This window comes from Onychomys torridus, chromosome 9, assembly GCF_903995425.1.
Source record: "Onychomys torridus chromosome 9, mOncTor1.1, whole genome shotgun sequence".
In the NCBI taxonomy this organism is placed as follows: Eukaryota; Metazoa; Chordata; class Mammalia; order Rodentia; family Cricetidae; genus Onychomys; species Onychomys torridus.
In genome coordinates, this window is record NC_050451.1 from 787,789 (window position 1) to 807,337 (window position 19,549).

Below are 19,549 nucleotides of genomic sequence, written 5' to 3' on the forward strand. Positions count from 1 at the left end.
ACAATTCCCTAAAGTGTGATTCTAGACTGTGTCAAGAGTTGACGATTAAAACTAACCCATCACATCATCTCATTCCAAGCACATACCCCCTTGGATGAGAAGAACAAGCATTTTAAAATACTTCTAATGATGTCATCCCTCCACTAGTTCATTAGAAGCACCAAGCCTTTATTTTTTAATGTCTTTGTACATACATACGTGTTGTGGAATATTAGTTGAAGATGTGTTACATTCGTGTATGCTGTGGAACATGTGTTCAATGATGCAAAAGTGTGTTGCATTCTTTTATGTTGTCTTTGTTTAACTCTTTAAATCTGTGTTACTCTGCCTGCCTAAAATACCTGATTGGTCTAATAAAAAGCTGAACATTCAATAGCGAGGCAGGAGAGAGAAATAGGTGGGGTGGCGAGGAGAGAGAATGAACAGGAGGAGAAATCTATGGAAGAGAGTGAGGAGTGAGAAAAGGAGAAGAGGAGGACCCCAGGGCCAGCCACCCAGCCACACAGCCAGCCATGGAGTAAGAAGGAAAGAAAGGCATATAGAATAAAGAAAGGTAAAAAGCCCAAAGTCAAAATGTAGTTAAAGAGAAACAGGATAGTTTAAGTTAAAAAAAAAAAAAAAAAAAAAAAAAAAAGCTGGGTAGAAACAAGCTGAGCTAAGGCCAGGCATTCATAAATAAGAATAAGTCTCCATGGATTTATTTGGGAGCTGCATGGCTAAAGAGTTAAAAAAAAAAAAAAAAAAAACAACTACACACACAAGGTACTAGAACCAACCAAGGTCTTCTGCATATTACATAGTGCTCTATCATTGAGCTACACCCCCAGCCCCTAAACCCCAATTCTTCACTGAAGGGAATGTAACATCACGTAATTACTACAACGAAAAGATCACTGTCTACAGACAGCTTAACCCCTGGTAAGCAATTAGCTGTGTGTCCTCGGGTAAATGACTTAACCACTCTGAGCCTTTGCTTCCTATGTCACAAAATACAACTCATGTTTGCGGGCTGATGAAAGAAGCCGTCACAATTCCCCACTGACTGGTGCATGGTAAATGGACAAGAGATATTAGCTCCATGTCTGTAATGTTATTACTCACATACAAAAAAAAGCACCCTGCATATCTCCAGCAAGGATTTCTGGAAGCATTGCACCCACCGTGGAGTCCACACTGTGCACACAGCATCCATGCATCAGGGTCCACAAGGGCTTCCCTGAGTCTAGGGTGCACAAGCACTCACGGCATACACTCCCTGGTCACGCTCCTCCCCACGCCCTCCCTCAATGTGCTGGCAGTGCTCCTTTGTATTTTTGCAGTCTGGACCCCTCCTATGTGGCCGTGAGCAGCACAGACGGTCCCTGCAAAGAGTCCCATGGACAGAGTCACATGCTGACCCTGCAGCCTCAGCACTCTGAGCCACGTTGACACGCAGATCTCCACTGCTCTCTAGGACTTCAGTTTAGATAGGAGAGCCGTTTACTTCTGCATTCTCCCAGAACAGGAAGCTCAGTTTCTCACTGTGAGAGGAATGGTGTCTGTCCTGATCTAGGGACCTGAACCAGCCAGAGTGCTGGAGGACAATGCCAGGGGCTGATGGATCCCTTCCTCCTCAGCAGCAGCCTGTCCCTAGGTAGCGACTGAACGTTCTTGGCTTCCCAGTGCCCCTGTAGCTACAGGAGGACACAGCCCTCAGTTCAGCCACACGGGTAAGCTGAAAGGCATTCGGAAGGGCTTTGCCCTCGTGATACAGTGCTGGCCCCTTTCTCCTTGCTGGAACCTGGACAGGAGGGCAGAGCTGAGCAGATATAACAGGAAGAAAGGGGGAGATGGCAGAGTGGGACAGAATGGTAGCTGTTAGGGCCTAATAAGTGCACCAAGTTCTCCCTACCCTTCAAGACTCCATATACACCATTCTATAAAGGGGCAGAAAACACACCCCTATGAAGATGCGTTAAGTCTTGTCTTAAATCCTAAAACGCAAAGCCGGAGTCCTTCTCAACTATATGACAAGAATTTTCTTTCCTAAGCTAAACATGCACCTTCTGAGAGCACTTCACAATGAAACAATGATGGAGTGGCGCACACCTTTAATCCCAGCACTCAGGAGGCAGGGGCAAGTGGATCTCTAGGAGTTCAAGGTTCTCCTTGTCTACATAGTACGTTCCAGGCCAACCAAGGCTACCTGGTGAGACCTTGTCTCAAAAGAGAGAGAGGAAGAGTGAGGGACGGGGAGAGATGGGATTAGGGATAACAGTCACAAGATGCTGAGGGTATTATTATTCTAGGCTCCTTACACATACTGCTGCAATTGAGCATAAGAGGAAGAGCCATCCTATCAGATGGGGAGACTCCTGAACAGGAGGTCAAGTAGCTTGTCACCCACAATGCCTGCAGAGGGGCAGAGCCAGGAGCCAACCCCAGATACCCTGGTATTGGAGGCTGTGAGCTTAACACTGCAGGAACATATTGGAGTATACAGCTGAATGACGGTCCCCAAAGGTGTCCACTATCCACAGAACCTGTGACTGGAAAAGGCATGTTAAGGGTGAGAAAGGTAGGGGTCTTGAGATGGGGAAATGATCTTGCATTTTCTGGGTGGGACCCAGGGAATCACAAGACTCTGAAATGGAAGAACAGCAGCAGAGGTGTGGCCATTGAGCTGACTGAATTGATGCCAAAAAGAGGCCTCCAGCCTTGGAGAGTGGGACCAAGAGAGGCTGGAACAGGCAAGGCCGTGGATGGACATGCCCTGGAACATGCCCTCCAGCAGGAACCAGGCTTGCTCGCTTCTGGATCAGCCCCCACAGCTGATTGCAAACTTCTCAACTCCAGAACTGTGCAAGAACCAACACATGTTTAAGCTGTGGTCTGGCGATCTGCCACGGAAGCCCTGGAGACAGAACTGTTGTTGCCGATGGCCCTGTATGCTTCCACAGATCACGAAAGGGTCTTGACAGAGTGCTGGGGAACCTGGAGGAAGGTCCCTAACTGTCCCAGCAGAATGCCTTTGCCAGCAAGTCTACAAAATCCAAGGAGACAGTGATAGGTTGGGGCCACTTAACAACGGGTTTCTCAACACACGGCTTTCTAAGGGATCCACCCTGATAATGTTTCCCTGTGTATAAGGGATGAGACTCTTTGTTAGGGAAGAGGCGACACCCTCCAGGCTTCCTTCCTGGAATATCATGGCATCCGGATTGACCACTGGGTTCCTCCCAGGCCCTTCAGATGGGCCCTGTGTCTCAGACAGCCAATGCTGACATTTCTCCTGGCCATGGCCAGGCCCACACACAGATGATCATGGGAGGAAACAGTGTCTCCAGCCTACGGGTCCTCCTTTGAATCAACTGGCTCTGGCATGCACTAGTCCCTGATAGCATGATGCTATCTGACCTCAGTGCAGGCAAGCACTGCAGAGTTAGTTCAGCACGGGTTGTAAGGTTATGATAAATTCCTGGCAACCCTTGAAATAAATAAGCAAGTGTGCCAAACAGACATTTATAAGATGTTTCGTTAAAAACTGGTCCTGGTGATACATACCTAGAATTCCAGCATGCGGGAGGCTGATGCAGGAAGATCATGCAATGGAGGCATATTGTGGACATTCTGCCTCAATGCCCACTTCCAAGAGGAAGCTCAGACCTTTCTAAAAAGATATCTGGAGGCCAAAAGTCTAAGCCACACTGCTGAAGAAAAGATATTGCTTCTGGTATGTCCCTCATCTGTAGAACACACTCGGCTTTGGCATTTGACAGATGGGAACAGCCAGGGGGTGCACACACAGGTGACAGCCAAGACTGAGGACCGAACTGTGGCCATTACAATCCCCCGGCAGAGCTACTTACGCCAATCCCATTTGACCGATGAGAAACCTGAGGCATGGGGGGTTAAGCAGCCTGGCCCCCATCTCAGTCAGGAAGCAGTGGGGCAGAATGAGGACCCCGGCAGACAATTTCAGGGGCAGAGACATCTGTGTCACCTGTCTGTCCCCATCACTGTCAGCAACCCCGGGGAAGTTCTCCAATCGCCGCCAGTGTCCCAGCCACGGGGTTGCCCATGAGGTCCTGTCAGCTCACCCCAGTCTGGCAGCAAAAGGTGAAGCTTGAAGGAACCAGGGCATCAACTCCATAAGGTTCTCTTCTCCAACATGAGGCAGGCAGAGAATCGTGTTTGCTGGAGACTCAACACAGGGCCTGATTGTTATACTGCCATTGGGCACACAAGAAGGCCATAGTCTCTGAAACAAAAGCACTTTCAGATTTGCCCCCCCCCCCCGCCCCAAAAAAAAGATCTTCTAGGTAACACGTCTTCTTTGACACGAGCCATAGGCACATATCAGGAGTGACAGCTGTACAACACGTGGCCTTCAGACCAAGAATTATCTCACCTGTAATGCCGCATATCTCAAGGCTGGTTACCCCTACAAGCACAGCAGGTAAAGCACCTAGTGACAGCTGGTACTTAATGTTGAATGAATACTGAATGAACAGGAATGTCTTTGAACAAAATCTGCTGCCTTCTCTGCTCCGAGTCACACAAAACAATATATGTAGATGTATATATGCATAATCAGCCAGCCCAGCCCACACATTAGACTCTAATGTGTTAGAGTATCTCTAACGGTTAGAGTAACGTGAGAGGCAACCATGGAGGAGCCAAGTTAAGCCGCACCTGCCGGGGGCTCCCAGCTGTTCGTGTCCAGAACCAAGAGGTTATCTGTGGAAGTTCTGCTTCATCCAACGTGGCTAATGGCCTCCCTAAAAGAATCCCCACACCTCGGGCCACCAGACAAGGAACTCATTACGCAGGCTGCGTCCTCTGGTCTCCACTGTCAATATGCCATCTTCTGAGCCATCAGAAAACCCAACTCCTAGGAACCTGTACTCTGACAGGCGGCATCCGGGGATGGTTAGATTTCTATCAGCAACAACACATGGCATTTCTTCTTGGCTCTGTCTCAAAACTCCACCCCTGTCCACTCCCAACAGGCAGTGCTCAGCTTTCGATACTTCCTGAACAATCAGGTCTCTAAGAAAACTCATGTGTCAGTGATAAGGCCATTGCCAGGACAATCATTAGCAGTGCTCCGTCTGCCCTTGGTAGACCTCCAAACTCCAGCACCCTCTACACTGCTTGGGGATGAGCTTCCAGAACCACCCATCTCAATCTAAGCCAATGAAATGACATCTCAAAGAGCCCTGAACACCACGGGAACCTCCTCACTGACACCCAGAAAGCCACCTCCCTGACTGCCTGCCACCACCCCATTTACAATCCTTCAAGCTCCCACCCGTGGCCCAACGTCCCCAGTGATTTTATTTGTACACAATTAGGTGTCACGACAGTTGGTGCCAAGCATGGAGGGGGCCTTGAGGAAGTCCTGGGAACACTGGTCACACACTTTCTCAGTGTGGCACTAACTGCACAGGTGTGTTAAGTGTGAGGTTTGGGGCTGGAGAGATGACTCAGCAGTTAAGAACTGTACTAGTCAGTTTCTGTCAACTTGACACAAACTTAGACTATCTGGGAAGACACCTGGGAAAATGCCTTCATGAGATTGTCTACAGGCAAGTCTGTGGGGGATTTTCTTAACTAGTGATTGATGTGGGAGGGTCCATTGTGGGTGGTGCCACCCCCTAACAAGTAGTCCTGGTGTGTATAAGAAATCAGGCTGAGCAAAGCCACGACGAACCTCATGGCTTCTCCTTCAGTCCTGCCCTGACTTCCCTGAGTGACAGACTAGAAGCTGTAAGGTGAAATAAACCCTCTCATCCCCAAGTTGCTTTTCGTCATGTTGTTTTATCACAGCAACAGAAACCGTAACTAAGACAAGAGCGTTTGCTGCTCCTGCAGAGGACTGCAGGTCAGTTCCCAGCTCTCACACTGGGTAGTTCACAACTGCCTAGAACTCCAGCTCTGAGGGATCTACCATCCTCTTCTGGCCTCCACAGGCACCTGCATGTAATGCTGCTCACATGGACAAGCAGGCACATGTACATGAATACAATTCTTTTGAAAAGGGGCTATGAAGGCCAATGGCCCATAGTCACCAGCACAATTCTGCATGCACGTTTGTCATTAGTAAGAAGTTAATGCCGGGCGGTGGTGGCGCACGCCTTTAATCCCAGCACTTGGGAGGCAGAGGCAGGTGGATCTCTGTGAGTTCGAGGCCAGCCTGGTCTACAAAGTGAGTTCCAGGAAAGGCGCAAAGCTACACAGCAAAACCCTGTCTCGAAACAAACAAACAAACAAAAAACAAAAAAAAAAAAAAAAAAAAAAAAAAAAGAAGTTAATACATCCAGGTGTGGTGGCATACACCCACTGTGGTTCTAGCACCCACTGCTAAAGCAGGAGAATTGCCGTGAGTCTGAAGCCAGCAAGGACTACATAGGGAGTCTCAAAACAAACAAACAAAAAAATACACACACCACCAACCACCACCACCATCACCACCACCACACCAAGTCAATATAAAAAACATGCTGATTTATGCAGCTTCTAAAACTTTGTTTTAGATGTTTAGGGGTTGGAGATGGGTGGTCAACAACCTATTTCAACCACATAAATCTTTCTTAATAGCCTGAAAAACCAGTTGTTCCTGCCATCACCCATACTGGTTTCAGAAACACTTCCAACAGCCTGGAGGAAAGGCAGCCACCGCTGCACCTGTCTCTTGCTAAGGCTGAGCCAGCCTGGAGAGTGAAGACTCCTCCTGCCAGATAAAAGCAGGTAGCCAGTATGGTGATGGGCAATGCCTCCTATTTCTAAAAGTGCCTGGTTGTCCACGGGGACACTTTGTCTGTAACACATAATGTGATTTTCAAATGCCCCACCCCTCCTGGCTCAGCTTCTTCCTGGCTGGCTAGGGATGAGTGAGTTCTGGGAACTTAGCTGTTGATGAGTCACCCTCGTGGGCCCTGACAGCCGCTCATGGATGGCAGTAGTCTCCTTTAGAACACTGGCACGTGTCTGGGGTCCATGGTATGACTTAAAGGAACCAAACTCTCATTGTTACAAGCAAGACTGGGCAAAGAAGAGAGAACAGGAGGATGAAACCCCACCCCTTCCACCTCACTAACAAGAAACACTCATTTCTCAGGTCTCGAGGCTAGACCAATCATGTAGCAAAGGTGAAGTCCTCATCACCTTATTCAGCAGCTGTGTTACTATGATGTAATATGGTCCTGGCAGCCTGGCCTTTCCTGGCCCAAGGACAAAGCTGAATTGTCTTGGCCCCAGAGGTATTTTCCTAGCTCCATCAAGAGCTCCAGAATATTTGGAGCCATATAGATTTGCTATGTGGAAAATGTGTGCTGAGCCACACTGACTGGACTTTGTCAAGACAGCTCAAACACGCATCCCTGGGCTTCTCAGTGTGATGGATGCCCAGCATCATCCTCCAAGTGAGGCAAGGATGGAGGCCATGCTCACAGCCTCTGGGGCTCCTTCCATCTACAGCCACTGAAGGCTCCATAGAGGGGCTGGATGACCACAACACCTGCATGGAAACACCACTCAGAACTCTATCCAAAGCCCAACAGAAGCAGCCTGGAGAGAAACGAAAGAGAAAGACCTCCACAGGGCACATAGTCATCTGCAGGGAGATCAGCTCTGGGGTCTGAGACAAGGCACTCTTTCCGGGTCTCACTTTCCACCCCTGCGAAGCCCCAGGGCATAAGCATCTTCCCTGACCTTTGCAAACTGGTAGTTTTTCAATTCTAGCTCAAAGGTATGCTTAAAAGAAGCTTTTCAGTAAGTTGCTAACCTTTCCAAACCTGCGCGACTCTCCTGAGATCCTGATAAAAGGTCTTGAATTGTGAATTCTCTTGGGAAAGGGGCAGCTTTGTTCGCGGTGGCCAGCACTCCCAGCAGGAGGCAGGGACAGGATGGGGAATGAGTTCCTAGGAATGAAAATAGCTGTCCAAGCTACTGCAGTCCTTGTCCTCACCCAGTTGTCCAGGAATGTTTCAGATGCAGATTCCTGTCCCTGGTCCCTAAAGATAGCTTACATTTTTCAATTTTCACTTCAGCCAGAACACTCATGAACAGACTATGGAGTCAAAGGATTTCGCAAGAACATTATTAAAATAAAATTTAAAAATCCATGAAGATGGGAATCTACCAAACATAGGCCTGTTCCTGAGGGACTGGACCTTTGGCCTCTCTGGGCTGACTAATGATCCCCACCCATCACATCCCTTCAGCCAAGAACATATGTTTAGGAAGAAGCACAGCACAGCACAAGGCAGGGACCCCGCGATCAGGCATCTGTGTTTTGTCAGGACGCTGGACAGGCTGGGTGCAGGGACAGCTGGGTAATCAGGCTGCTGGAGTGTGAACAAAATGGAGAGCAGGCAACAAACAAGACGAGAAAGCCACAAAGATGGTAAACCCACATGTCAGAACCGGTGGAAGGCCAGGGGGTGAATGGGTAACCTCAGAGCTGGGAAAACCACACATCCCCCACTACAGGAAGAAGTGGCAGCCACAGGCAGCCAGCCAAAGGTTGGGTTGGATTTCAGGGCGAGGCTGAGAGTGGACAAGAGCCCTCAGTGCGGCTGATTGGACTCAGAGCCTGCCAAGGTTGTGTTTCCCTCTTCTGTGATCTGCCAGGACACTGGACCTCAACCTTCCTGATGCTGCCGCCCTTTAATATGGTTCTCATGTTGTGGTGACCCCCAACCATACAATTATTTTCATGGCTACTTCATAACTGTAATTTTGCTACTGTGATGAATCATAATGTAAATATCCATGTTTTCCAATAGTCTTAGGTGATCCTCCCCAAAGAGGTCGCGACCCACAGGTTGAGAACTGCTGGTCTAGAGTCACATAGGAGGAACCATCTGAGTCGCTGTATATGTCTGTGATCATGTTGTCACAGAGGTTATCATAAGGTTGAGCCTCTAGGTCATTTTCATGCTTTTGAAAAATGCTCTTTAAGTTGCTACCAGACGACATGTGGAAATATTATGAGAATTTATACAGGCAAAACTCTAAGGCCTACTGCACACCCTCAATGTTACCTCTATGAGAGTAAATGTACTAGCTTATTTGGATTTCTGTTTTACTGCTTACTAAGGAAGATGGGCAATGTTTGCTTGCTACTTAGTGGGTTGGGTTTCTTCTGTGAGCTACATATGACCAAAACATTTCAGCTTCAAACAAACAAACAAACGAAAAACTGGTGTCGTATGATTACAGAATTAATGTATATAAACCATAACGTTTCAGATTCAGGGAATATATAACAGGGAGTATGAGTTAGGAGATGTTTAGCATGGTTAGTCTTCACCCTGAGAAGTCACTACTGTGGAATTAGCTTTTTAAGAATTTTTAAGAAAAATGTTATTGTTTCTCCTTTGACCTTAAGGGCTTCTGAAAGCTCATCCATGGCTCTAGTATCCTAAAAGATGTTTTATTTAGTGGCATTTTTGACTAGGAAAAGCAATAGTTTTATTTTTGACATGGCTATCTGAACTAGGGATGTGCCTATAAATCCCAGCTATACAAAAGGTTGAGGCATGAAGATCGTTTGGATTTGAGGGCAGACTGGACTATTCAGTGAGATGTGTTAAAAAAAAAAAAAAATCTATTCAGAGATATCCACGGGACTCTACAAGATCTGGGGTTCCTCGCTGAGACCTTCATGTCTCCCCATGCTCAGCTGTCGTGAGCTGTCCTCTTGCAGACCTGTGCTCTCCCTGCTGACAGGAACACCGTCCTTTTCCATGGTCAGGCTGGGGTGTGGGAGGGGGCATCAGCTACCTTCTTCTCTGCAGATCTCTCTCCTCTATATGGTCTTTCCATGAACCCCCCCTGCCCGTCAGCCTGGGCCAGATACAGCCAGGGAACTACAATTGGAACTACAACCCAGTCGGTCTACAATCTTATGAAAGTGTGAGCAAGCTGGGGGCAGGTGAGGATGAGCTTTCAAGTGCTGACTGCATCCCTGCAACAAGCCGTGTCCCAGAGGGGATGGGAAGAGCATCACCTGGGTGACAAGGGCAGGTCGCCATGGAGGCAGCTGTAGTAACCCTGATGCAAGCTGTTGACTCTGCTCTCCCAGCTGGAAGATGGTGAGGTGCCCAGGAGAATGGCCTTGCCCAATGCATTCAGACAGGCTGTGTTGGGTAGAAATGATTGGTGAGTGACACATGATTAATATATTCTGGTAGATTAAGTGGCCAGGAAAAAAAAATCTCATGCACCTTGGCCAGGCTGAGATGCCTGAAATGGGGCTGCCTGATTATGGGCATTATGAAGTCTCACCCCAGGACCTACTGTTACCACCCTTTGCCATAGGGGCCTGTGAAGATCTAGGGAGTTGATTAGTATATAACAACCATCACTGGGGTTGGGGAAATGGCTCAGTGGATGAAGTGCTTGCTGTGAAAGTATGACCATCCATCTAAAAGCTGGGAGTGTGGGTGGTGTGTGCCTGTAGCCCCAGAAAGAGGGAGAAGCAATAGGTAGGTACCCAGAACTCACTGGTCAGCTAACCTAAGATGAGTTCCAGGGTTAGCGCTAGAACCCGAAGTGTTAAGGAAGATGTCCTGGCCACACCACACAAATAGTATGAATGCCATACAAATGCTATTACTCTCCAATTCATACCTTTTCTCCTTTTATACCTGCTCCACCTCTCCGGCTGTCTGAGAAGTTGACCAGGCGTCGGGGATGGCCTGCTGTTTGCCACAGTGCCTACATGGCATCATGGTCCCTGTGGCCTCCCTCCCCTCTACATGTGCTCTAGCAAGCCTGCCTCAGGCCCGGCTTCACCCCTGTATTTCACAGTTTGGGAATAAACATGTTTTTATGTGTGGCCCCAGTCACTGCCAAGAATAGCATTTATGGAGCTTCTAATTACCCTGGAGGCTGTGGTGGGTCTCTGTCAGAGTCAATCAACTACTTCACGTGACGCTGGCTAATTTGAGAATTTGTGGTGTCTTAAGCTGCTAGGAGCAAGAGAGTGTTAATTAGAAACGCCCATTCCAAGGACTCAGTTTCAGGATTTTGGTTTTAGACAGGCTGGGCCACCTACCTGCTGATTTATTAGCTGCTGATCAACATAGTATTGATTAAAATATGAAGATTTTCTTCTGTTCCTCTCTCCCTGGACAAAATCCAAATGAGAACAAAGACTCCTTACAGGTGGTACATAGGAGCTAGGAAAGGGTTCCGGTCCTTAGGAATGTGTTCAGAGTTAGAGCTTGAACATATCTCCTTTCTTCTTGTTTATGATTTCGATATAGTTGGACAGGTTTGCCTTTCCCCTCTTACTATTTTTATACAAAGATCAGAAAGATAATTTGAGTTCATAGTGATTTAAAATTTATTTTTTATAGTTAGGTGTGTGTGTGTGTGTGTGTGTGTGTGTGTGTGTGTGCAAGCATGCACTTGCTTGCTTGCTTGCTTGCTCACAGAGGCTAAATGAGGGCATCAGCCCCCTTGGAGCTGGAGTTACAGGCAGATATGAGCTGTCTGACAAATTTAAGTCTTTAAATGCTCTTAACTGCTGAGCAATTAAAAACAAAAAAAAAAAAACAAAACAAAAAAAAAAACAAACCTTTCTAAGAATTACCTGTTCTAAATTCCTTTAAAATATTCCAAAAAGTCAGCCATGGAAGTTTTTAAGGACTGGGAATGCAGGTCAGTGGTAGAACACTTGCCTAGAATGCATGAGGTGCTGACTTTGTCTGCAGCCCTGGTAGGAAAAGAGAATGGCTGGCCTGGTGGCACATGTCTGTAACCTCAGCACTCAGGACCTGGCTAAGGCATTTCAAGCAAACCTGAGATCCTGCTCCTGTTTAAAAAAAAATTAAAAACTATACTTTAAATAAACTATGTGCATTCAGAAAAGTTCATCAGTCTTTATGAAGATGTCATTGTGCTACTCAGTCTAGCCATGAGCTACTAACCCCAAGCAATACCCTGCCTCAGCTCCCTAAGTGGCTGGAGCTGCATGTGCCAGCAAACACACTGTCATGGATCTTCATTTGCAGATGTAGGGAAATCTGTAGGATTGATACCTTTTATTGTTATTATTATTGCCTGCATGTTCGTGTGTGTGTGTGTGTGTGTGTGTGTGTGTGTGTTCACCCATCTCTCCCTCTTCCCAGTGCTGGGGTTACAGAAGCATGCTCCATGCATAGGTGCTGTGAACTGATACAGCAGGCACTTTGCAAATTGGGCCATCTCCCAGCCCCTCCTTTGTTTTCTGTGTATGTGCATGAGTGTATGTGCATTTGTGTACATATGCAGGTGCACACTCGAGTGTGTGTGCGCATGTGTGTGTGTGTACATATGCACGTGCACACGTGTGTGTGTGTGTGTGTGTGTGTGTGTGTGTGTGTGTGTGTGTGTGTGTGTTTACCTTTCAGTTGTGTACCTTGGGCATTAACTTCTGTGGGTACTTGCCAGGGTCCCTTCTGAAGATGGTCTCTTCTCTTAGAGACTGTCCATTGCTGATATTTTAAGTATTATGTAGTCCTATTTTTCAGTGTTTCAAAGATGTTTTATTTTACATGTATGCTTGAGTGTCTGCATGTATGTATGCACCCTATGTGTGTGCCTGGCACAGAAGAGGTCCAGGTGAGGGTTTTGGATCCCTTGGAACGGGAGTCACAGGCAGTTGTGAGTCATCGTGTGAGTGCTGGGAACCAAACCCAGCTCCTCTGCCAGGCAGCAAGTGCTCTTAACTAACCACTGAACCGTCTCAATAGCCGCTCTCAGGGTTATTTTCTGTACCACTACAGTCCTCTTAGAACTTCTTGCCTGTGCTTTTATCTTGAAGTCTTGGGGACAGCAAGGTGGCTCAGCAGGTGAAGGGGTTTGCTGCAAAGCTCTGGGACTTAGTTCAGTCCTCAACCCAGAGAGAGGGAGGAGAGAACCAACTCCAAGACTGCCCTCTGGCCTCCACATGTCTATGCCACAGGCATAATACATGAATGAATGAATGAATGAATGAATGAATGAACGAATAAATAAATATGATATATTTTTAGATATGTCTTTGTAACTGTGTGAGTTTATTTCTGGTCCATTGTTCTGTTTTTGTGACAGCCCCATGCTCCCTTTGTCACGATGGCTCTATAGTATAACTTGAGGTTGGACACTATAAAATGTCCAGCACCATCATATGTCTGCTAAGGTTGACCTTTTGGAGGTCATTGTGCTTCTGTGTGAACTTCAGGGTTTTTGTTTTTCTAGTTCGCTGAGGAATGCCATTGGGATTTGGGTGGAGATTGCAGTGAATCTGTGAATTGCTTTTGGTAATATTTTCACAATATTTATTCTTTTTGCAATGGTTTTATTGTGTGTTTCTTTTGTGTACCTTGGAGTGAGAACTGCCCAAGTTCAAATCCCGGCTTTGCCTTCAGTTAACTCTGTGCATTGGGGCAAATCATTTAACCTGTTAAAGCCTTGGTTTCTTCATTGGTGAAGGAGGGATTAACAACAGTAGCTCCTCATAAAATTGTTTGGAAGACAGAATGAGTTAATGTTTAGTAGGCACTTAGGACAGTACCTGGCACATAGCGAGCTCTCTCCGAGTGTTGGTTTGTTAAAAGGAAACCTTAACAATGGACTGTAATAGAGCAACTGAGGAGTCCCATGTGTATAGGGTGAAGGCCAGTGCCATCGAGGATGAGGTGCCCATGACCAGATCCATGTTTTCCTCCCAAGAAGAGTGCTCTGGTGTCTTATTCCACACAAACTGGGGGTAGCTCTCTAGGGGACTCATGGGAAGGTAGTCTGAACACCGAGTCCTGGTTAGAAAAACACACATTCAGGAAAGAACTGAGGCTCCCCAGACAGAACTTTAGAAAAACAACAGCCTGCCTTTCCTTGCTTAAAGAGTAGAAAACTAATGATTTTTTCTGGAGGGACGTGAAGCCGCGCTGCCGGGCTGTGACCTGCAAACTCAGGATGTGGATTTCCGTGGGAAGCAAAGAAACCTTTCACGCTGCGAGCATGCTGCAGTTCAGATGGTTACGGTTGGGGGAGGAGGGAGAGTCATCCCTTGGCTTCTAAAAGTGCCCCCAATGCTTCAAAAACATCATCCCCTTTCGGAGTTTGATGTTTGGGCTGCCACGCAGGCCCTGGCAGTGGGGTGAGAACACCATCGGCTCAGGTGCTGGTGCATTGTGTGAGCTGAGTACGTGCCTGTGGTTAAGGCAGAGGAGGGACGCTTCAGCTATGCTGTTTCTCACCGTCTTCCCCACCACACTGCCAGAGTGGGGAGCACTGTCTGCCTGGCAGCGGATGTCAAGAACGTGCAGGAAAGTCTTCAGATATTGATTTGATATCTGTCCCTCTCCAAGTGGATCATAAACAGACAGACAATATGCCCACTTCAGGAAAGTCCTCGGTTCAAGACTTGGCTGGACTGACCAATAGCTGGGATCTCTGTCAACTCCCATTCTGTACAAATGACACTTTGCCTCACTGTGGGACAAGCCTCTCACTGTTGTCCTCAGCCCCACTGATGTCCTCATGGCAAGTCTCCGGGGAACTCTTGACGATATAAGATGTCCCTCTGTTCTCCTGCCTAGTGAGCCACTGACTTCCTCGAAGGACGCCTGTCATTTGTCTCTCCCTCAAGTGCCTTCTTGTCTTGGCAGGGACCTCTATCTGTTTGTAGGCTGCCCACCCATGAACACTGTCTGCCCCTTGTGTCTATCTGTGTATCCTCAGCTCCACCCCAGGGCTCTGTCATTTCGAGTGTGGTGTGTCTGCTTTTGGGTTCTCCCCATAGGCCATCTCCCTGGGTCTAGAATTTGAGAGACAGCTCTCAGCTCTTTGATTTTATTAGTCTCACATCGATACCTTCTACCGCCCCTGGTCCAGGCTCTTGCCGTTCTTCATCAGGGTCATCGAAGGACTGTCCCACCTTTCTCCTGTTTCGTGCTGTTTCTTAGAGTTCTATGCACATTGCACTAAAAAGCCATCCTTTGGAAGCTTAGACCTAGTTTGTCTCCCGCTCAGAGCTTGCACGTCACCCAGACTAAAATCTGAAGGTCTTGCCTATGAAACTCTAACCCCGGCTCTCATTCCTACGACTGTATTCTCTGTCCACTCCCTTCCACACCCTTGCATCTCACTAGCTGTGCCAAATATTCCCACCTGCCAAGGACCTTGGACGTTCAGGCCACAGGAGACATTCTCCCCATTCTTTCAAAGTTTGCATTGAATCATTGCTTTGCTTGGAAAGGCCTGCCCTGTGCACATAAAGTAGGAGCTAGGCTCCCCATTATTCTCCTGCCTCCACTCCCTGTACCCCTAGCCTTGTTGTTCTCAGTACAGTTGATCACCTCCTGACATAAGCTTCGCAGAGAGCAGGGCCTGTGTTTGCTCCCAGTTACATCCCCATTCCTAAAGTGATGCCCCGCATGTTGTTGACTGCACGGGACTTTAGGGCTAACGTGCACTCGGTGTGAGCCAGGGAGAAGGCAGAATGCTTCATAACCATTATTCTTTAACTCTTCAGAGCAACTCTGTGGAGGTGAAGTCTTACCACATCCTTTTCTGTGCTGAAGACTGAAGATTGGGGGAAGTTAGGGAAGTCACCCAAGGTCCCTGTGGACGTTTTCTTGACCCTAGGCCTTGGATCCTGCAGCATGCTTTCTCTCCCCACTGGCCTGCCTTTGTTGGCCTGACTTCATTCCAGAAAGGTTTGTCATGGCTAACCAGCATGTGAAAATGTCAACAGCCACTCATGGGAATTCTAGAAATGTAGAGAAGGGTCCCGTGTCATGATGGACAATGTCTTGGGAGTGTCCTGAGTTCATCACAGCACTTTGTAGGTCTTTTCCTCTTGATGACCAGGGCAGGGATCATGCCAGGTCCTAGGAAGAAGAGAATCGTACAAGATCCACCTCTCTTCAGAATCCTGGGAAGGACCATGCTAGACCTGGGCCAATCATCTCTGCTCAGTCTCCTGTGCAGCATCCCCTCCAGTGCTACCCATGTGGACAGTTCTGGAGTGAGAGGCTGGCTGCCAGTTGACCCCCTCTAGCCACAGAGTGTTCACGAGCGTCCACAAGGCTAGAGGAAGGCCCAGGGAACGGAAGCAGCTTAATGAGCCTGAGTCCCCAGGCTGTCTGGGTCTGTGGGCCAGAGACCCCACGGCTCAGCTGTGGGAGCCGCCTCCCCACACCCCACCCCATCATGTGCTGACCTCCTGCTGTGGACTGTTTTCTGTTGTGTGTGTCTTTCGGGGATGTTGAGAACAGGTTTACTGAGGGCAGCACTGGACATTGTTTATGAAGCTACTGCGGTGTGTGAGGTTCGGCAGTGACCCAGCATCTCCAGGCTTAACCCTGGACAGGACACTTTTAACATGCATCTTCTGTGGGTCAGGAACCAGGGACATAACTTTAGCTCATCTAACTCGTACATTCTCCTTTGCGGGTGGTAGTGGGGCTGTTACTCCCTCTATCTTTTATGTAGAGGAACTAGAGACCAGAGATGACAAGTCACCTATTGAGTGTCACATCATTATGGAGAGCAGAGATGTCCCCAGCATCTGTGTCCCACTCCCTGGCCAAAGCTGCCCCTTTATGACACCTCTCGGAGGCATGGGCCTTAGCTTGGCAGGTCTCCTTCGAGAGGCTCACCTGGGAAGAGCTGCTCTGAAGACACACACGTGACAGGAAGCGAAAGCAGAAGGAGCTGGCGAGTTAGACAGTGCAGGAGACCTGCAGGTGTTGCTGGGAATCTCAAAGCAGAGGTGAGAGAGGAGAGCCAGGACAGGAGGCAGTGGAGCAGGCCAGCAGGTGTGGGGACCATTATCCCAGAGTGATGGAGTAGATATGTGCTTCCGAAATGGGACTTGCGTAGCTGACTTCCCCCTCTCGCTGCGAACACTTCAGGCAAAGCCCTCTTCATCTGTATTCAGGCGTGCTCTGCCCACTCCCAGTTACAGACAGAGTTCCCTCATGTGTTCTAGTTGTTGCAATTTCATTCACTTTATTGTCATGCAAAGGGTTTTTTTCCATTAAATTCACATCTTTTATTTTGCTTGAAAACAAGTTGTCCTCTGACCTCCAATTACATGCCACAAGACACTGCACCCTCCACACACAATAACTAAATATAACAGAAAAGTAAAACCTAGAGTGTGTGTGGCCTTCATGGAGATACCGGGGCCCCTCAGCCTGTGTGTAATGAGGGAGAGTTCCTGTCTGAATTGAAGCCATGAACATTACATCATTTGATGGTGTCCATTTGGGAATTGTTTGTATGTTAGGAAGAAAGAGAGATGCTGGGCATTGGGTCTGACTTTTGCTTGCATCCTGGTTTTGCTATAGATTCGGTTTTCACAGGTGGAAGGTTGACTACTCTGTGGGGCCGTGGGACTTTTCTCTTGGAGGCCAAGCAGGGGTTTGGGGTGAAAGTAGCCACTGAAGTCTCCGAAAGATCCCTCCACCTCCTACCCTAGCTGTCTGTCCAGCCGGCTTTCCTCTTGGTGAGGCAGAACTTCCTCTGTGCGTCGAATCTCTGAGCAGTAACATTTGGTTTTTCTTTTCTAGACCCAAGCGGCCAAGGCAGAACAACTTCTCAATGTTTCCCTCTCCAAAAGCCTGGAATTTCAGAGGGGTAAGTGTCTGTCCTGGGTGACCCTGTCCCACTGGGAACAACACTCTGCTTGGTGGGGACCTGGTGTGCTGCTCTTTGCTCTCCTAACAAGCTTTGCCTGTGGACAGCACCTGTGTGTCCATGTGCAGGTGACATCACCTGCCCTGGACACAGAGCATGTGGCTGTAGGCGACTCTTGTGAAAATGCCAAGGTCTATCAAGGGAGTGTCATGCTGTGCTCCTGGAGCTGAGGAAAAGGGAATACAAAATCTGCCAGTCTGGTGATGATGATGTGGAGGCTCAAGCCTTCAGGGGAGCTTGCTTCCCAGAGATTTAAGGCAACTCATGAAATGTTCTCAAGTACAAAACAGCAGACTCTCCTTGGCCTAGGATGGGTCAGGGAGTTCTTCCTCTTGGTGCCGTCATCGTCCTTGATGTGATGATGACAGTTACAGTCCCTGGAGGACCCAAGGTACTCAGGTGGCTCTAGCGGTGACTTTCGGAACTATAAGGACAGTTGTGAGCACTCCCCTGCCCCCACCCCAGGCCATTGCCTATAATGTTCCTCTGCCCAGCACTCACACCTAAGCAGGCTGTGCCAGGCCCATTCATTTTCATCTATGATGCCTAACCCTCTCTGGACAGTTACGCACCTGGCTCACAATCCTCCTGCATGTCTTATCATTGTGTTCAGCTGGGCCCTTGCTGGAAGTGGAAGGTGCACTGAGACCTTGTTTACTTTTGTTTACTGCTGAATCTCTAGGCCTGGCCTAATGCTTGGTTTGCTGAAGGAACGAATGATATCTGTCCTACTGAATTGTGTTTCAAGTCTTCAGTCAATACTATTCTAATTTGTTCCCACTGGTTCTCGTTACACTTTGGAACCATGGATAGAGCACAGTTGTTTATTCAAACTGTGGAATGTGGCACTAATTTTAAATATTTATTGATCCATCTACCTATTTGTGGGTGTAGGTGTGGCACATGCCAGGGTGCACGTGTGGGAGTCTGAGGACAACGTGTGGGTGGGAGTCAGTTCTCTCCTTCCACTATCTAGGTCCTGGGAATTTTAACAGGCCGTCAGGTTAGGGACAGCCATCACCTTTACCCACTGAGCCGTCTCACTGGCCCGTGATACTGTTTTCGCGTGGATTAGAGCACTTTTTACTTTTCACTGAGTACAAGGAGAATGGTACTGACTTCTGAGGTAGGTGTGTGACTGACCGAAGTAGGTCTGGTACCTGCTGTTCGTGTTTTCATGGATAAATCTCCATTTCCAAATTGTGTTCAGTGAATGATCATGACCATCAAGAGATCTTAAAAAGCTGTGGGGTGCAATAAATTTGGAACATACTGACTGTGCCATATGAAATATGTTCATCACTGCAGGACATGTCAGAGATTTGATGGGTTGATGTCTGGAAACTCCATAAGGAGGATTGGAATTTGCAGCGTTTCCCAGAATCATTGACTGAAACTCTCCATTGCTCACACAGTCTAGACACACTTTGGAAGTTGAACTCTGTTGTTATCTTTGGACTATGGAGAACCGGGATCTCTTGTGAACGAGGCAGTTTTTTTGAGGGCCATGTGTTCTTATCTATCCCTTTTTTAGTAGTGTCCTGCTCTTCAGCAGTGTTGTTAGTCAGGAGTGTCAGGCACACAGGGCAGAAAGCCACCCCAAATTGCCAAGGGACTGTTATGGTTTTGGCACCCAAAGTCCCACATTTCAGAGAACCCTCCACCCCAGGCCAGCTGAGTTGATTACCCTGTCCATGATCTTGAGATGTCTCTGTCTGGTCCTTCTTGGAATAGCTTTTTAGAGACCCACATCTATAAATTGCAGAGGCAAGAGGCACAAGTAATAGTGAGACCCTGTTTCAGAAAACTGGCCGAGCGCTTGCAGATCTTGCGCAAGTCCCCAGGTCAGATCCCCCATGTTGCAAACTCAGTAACTTGGTAAGAG

The 19,549-nt window shown here is 47.9% G+C and overlaps 1 protein-coding gene across 1 annotated transcript in view; it reads left to right on the forward strand.

Annotated features, from left to right (window-relative positions):
• Nucleotides 1–19,549, forward strand: part of Arhgef3 (Rho guanine nucleotide exchange factor 3) — a 275,499-nt gene that overhangs the window by 66,715 nt on the left and 189,235 nt on the right. Inside the window, exon 3 of the mRNA XM_036199436.1 lies at nt 17,538–17,604. Coding sequence (XP_036055329.1) covers nt 17,538–17,604 — 67 coding nt within the window. The remainder of the gene's footprint in view (nt 1–17,537; nt 17,605–19,549) is intronic.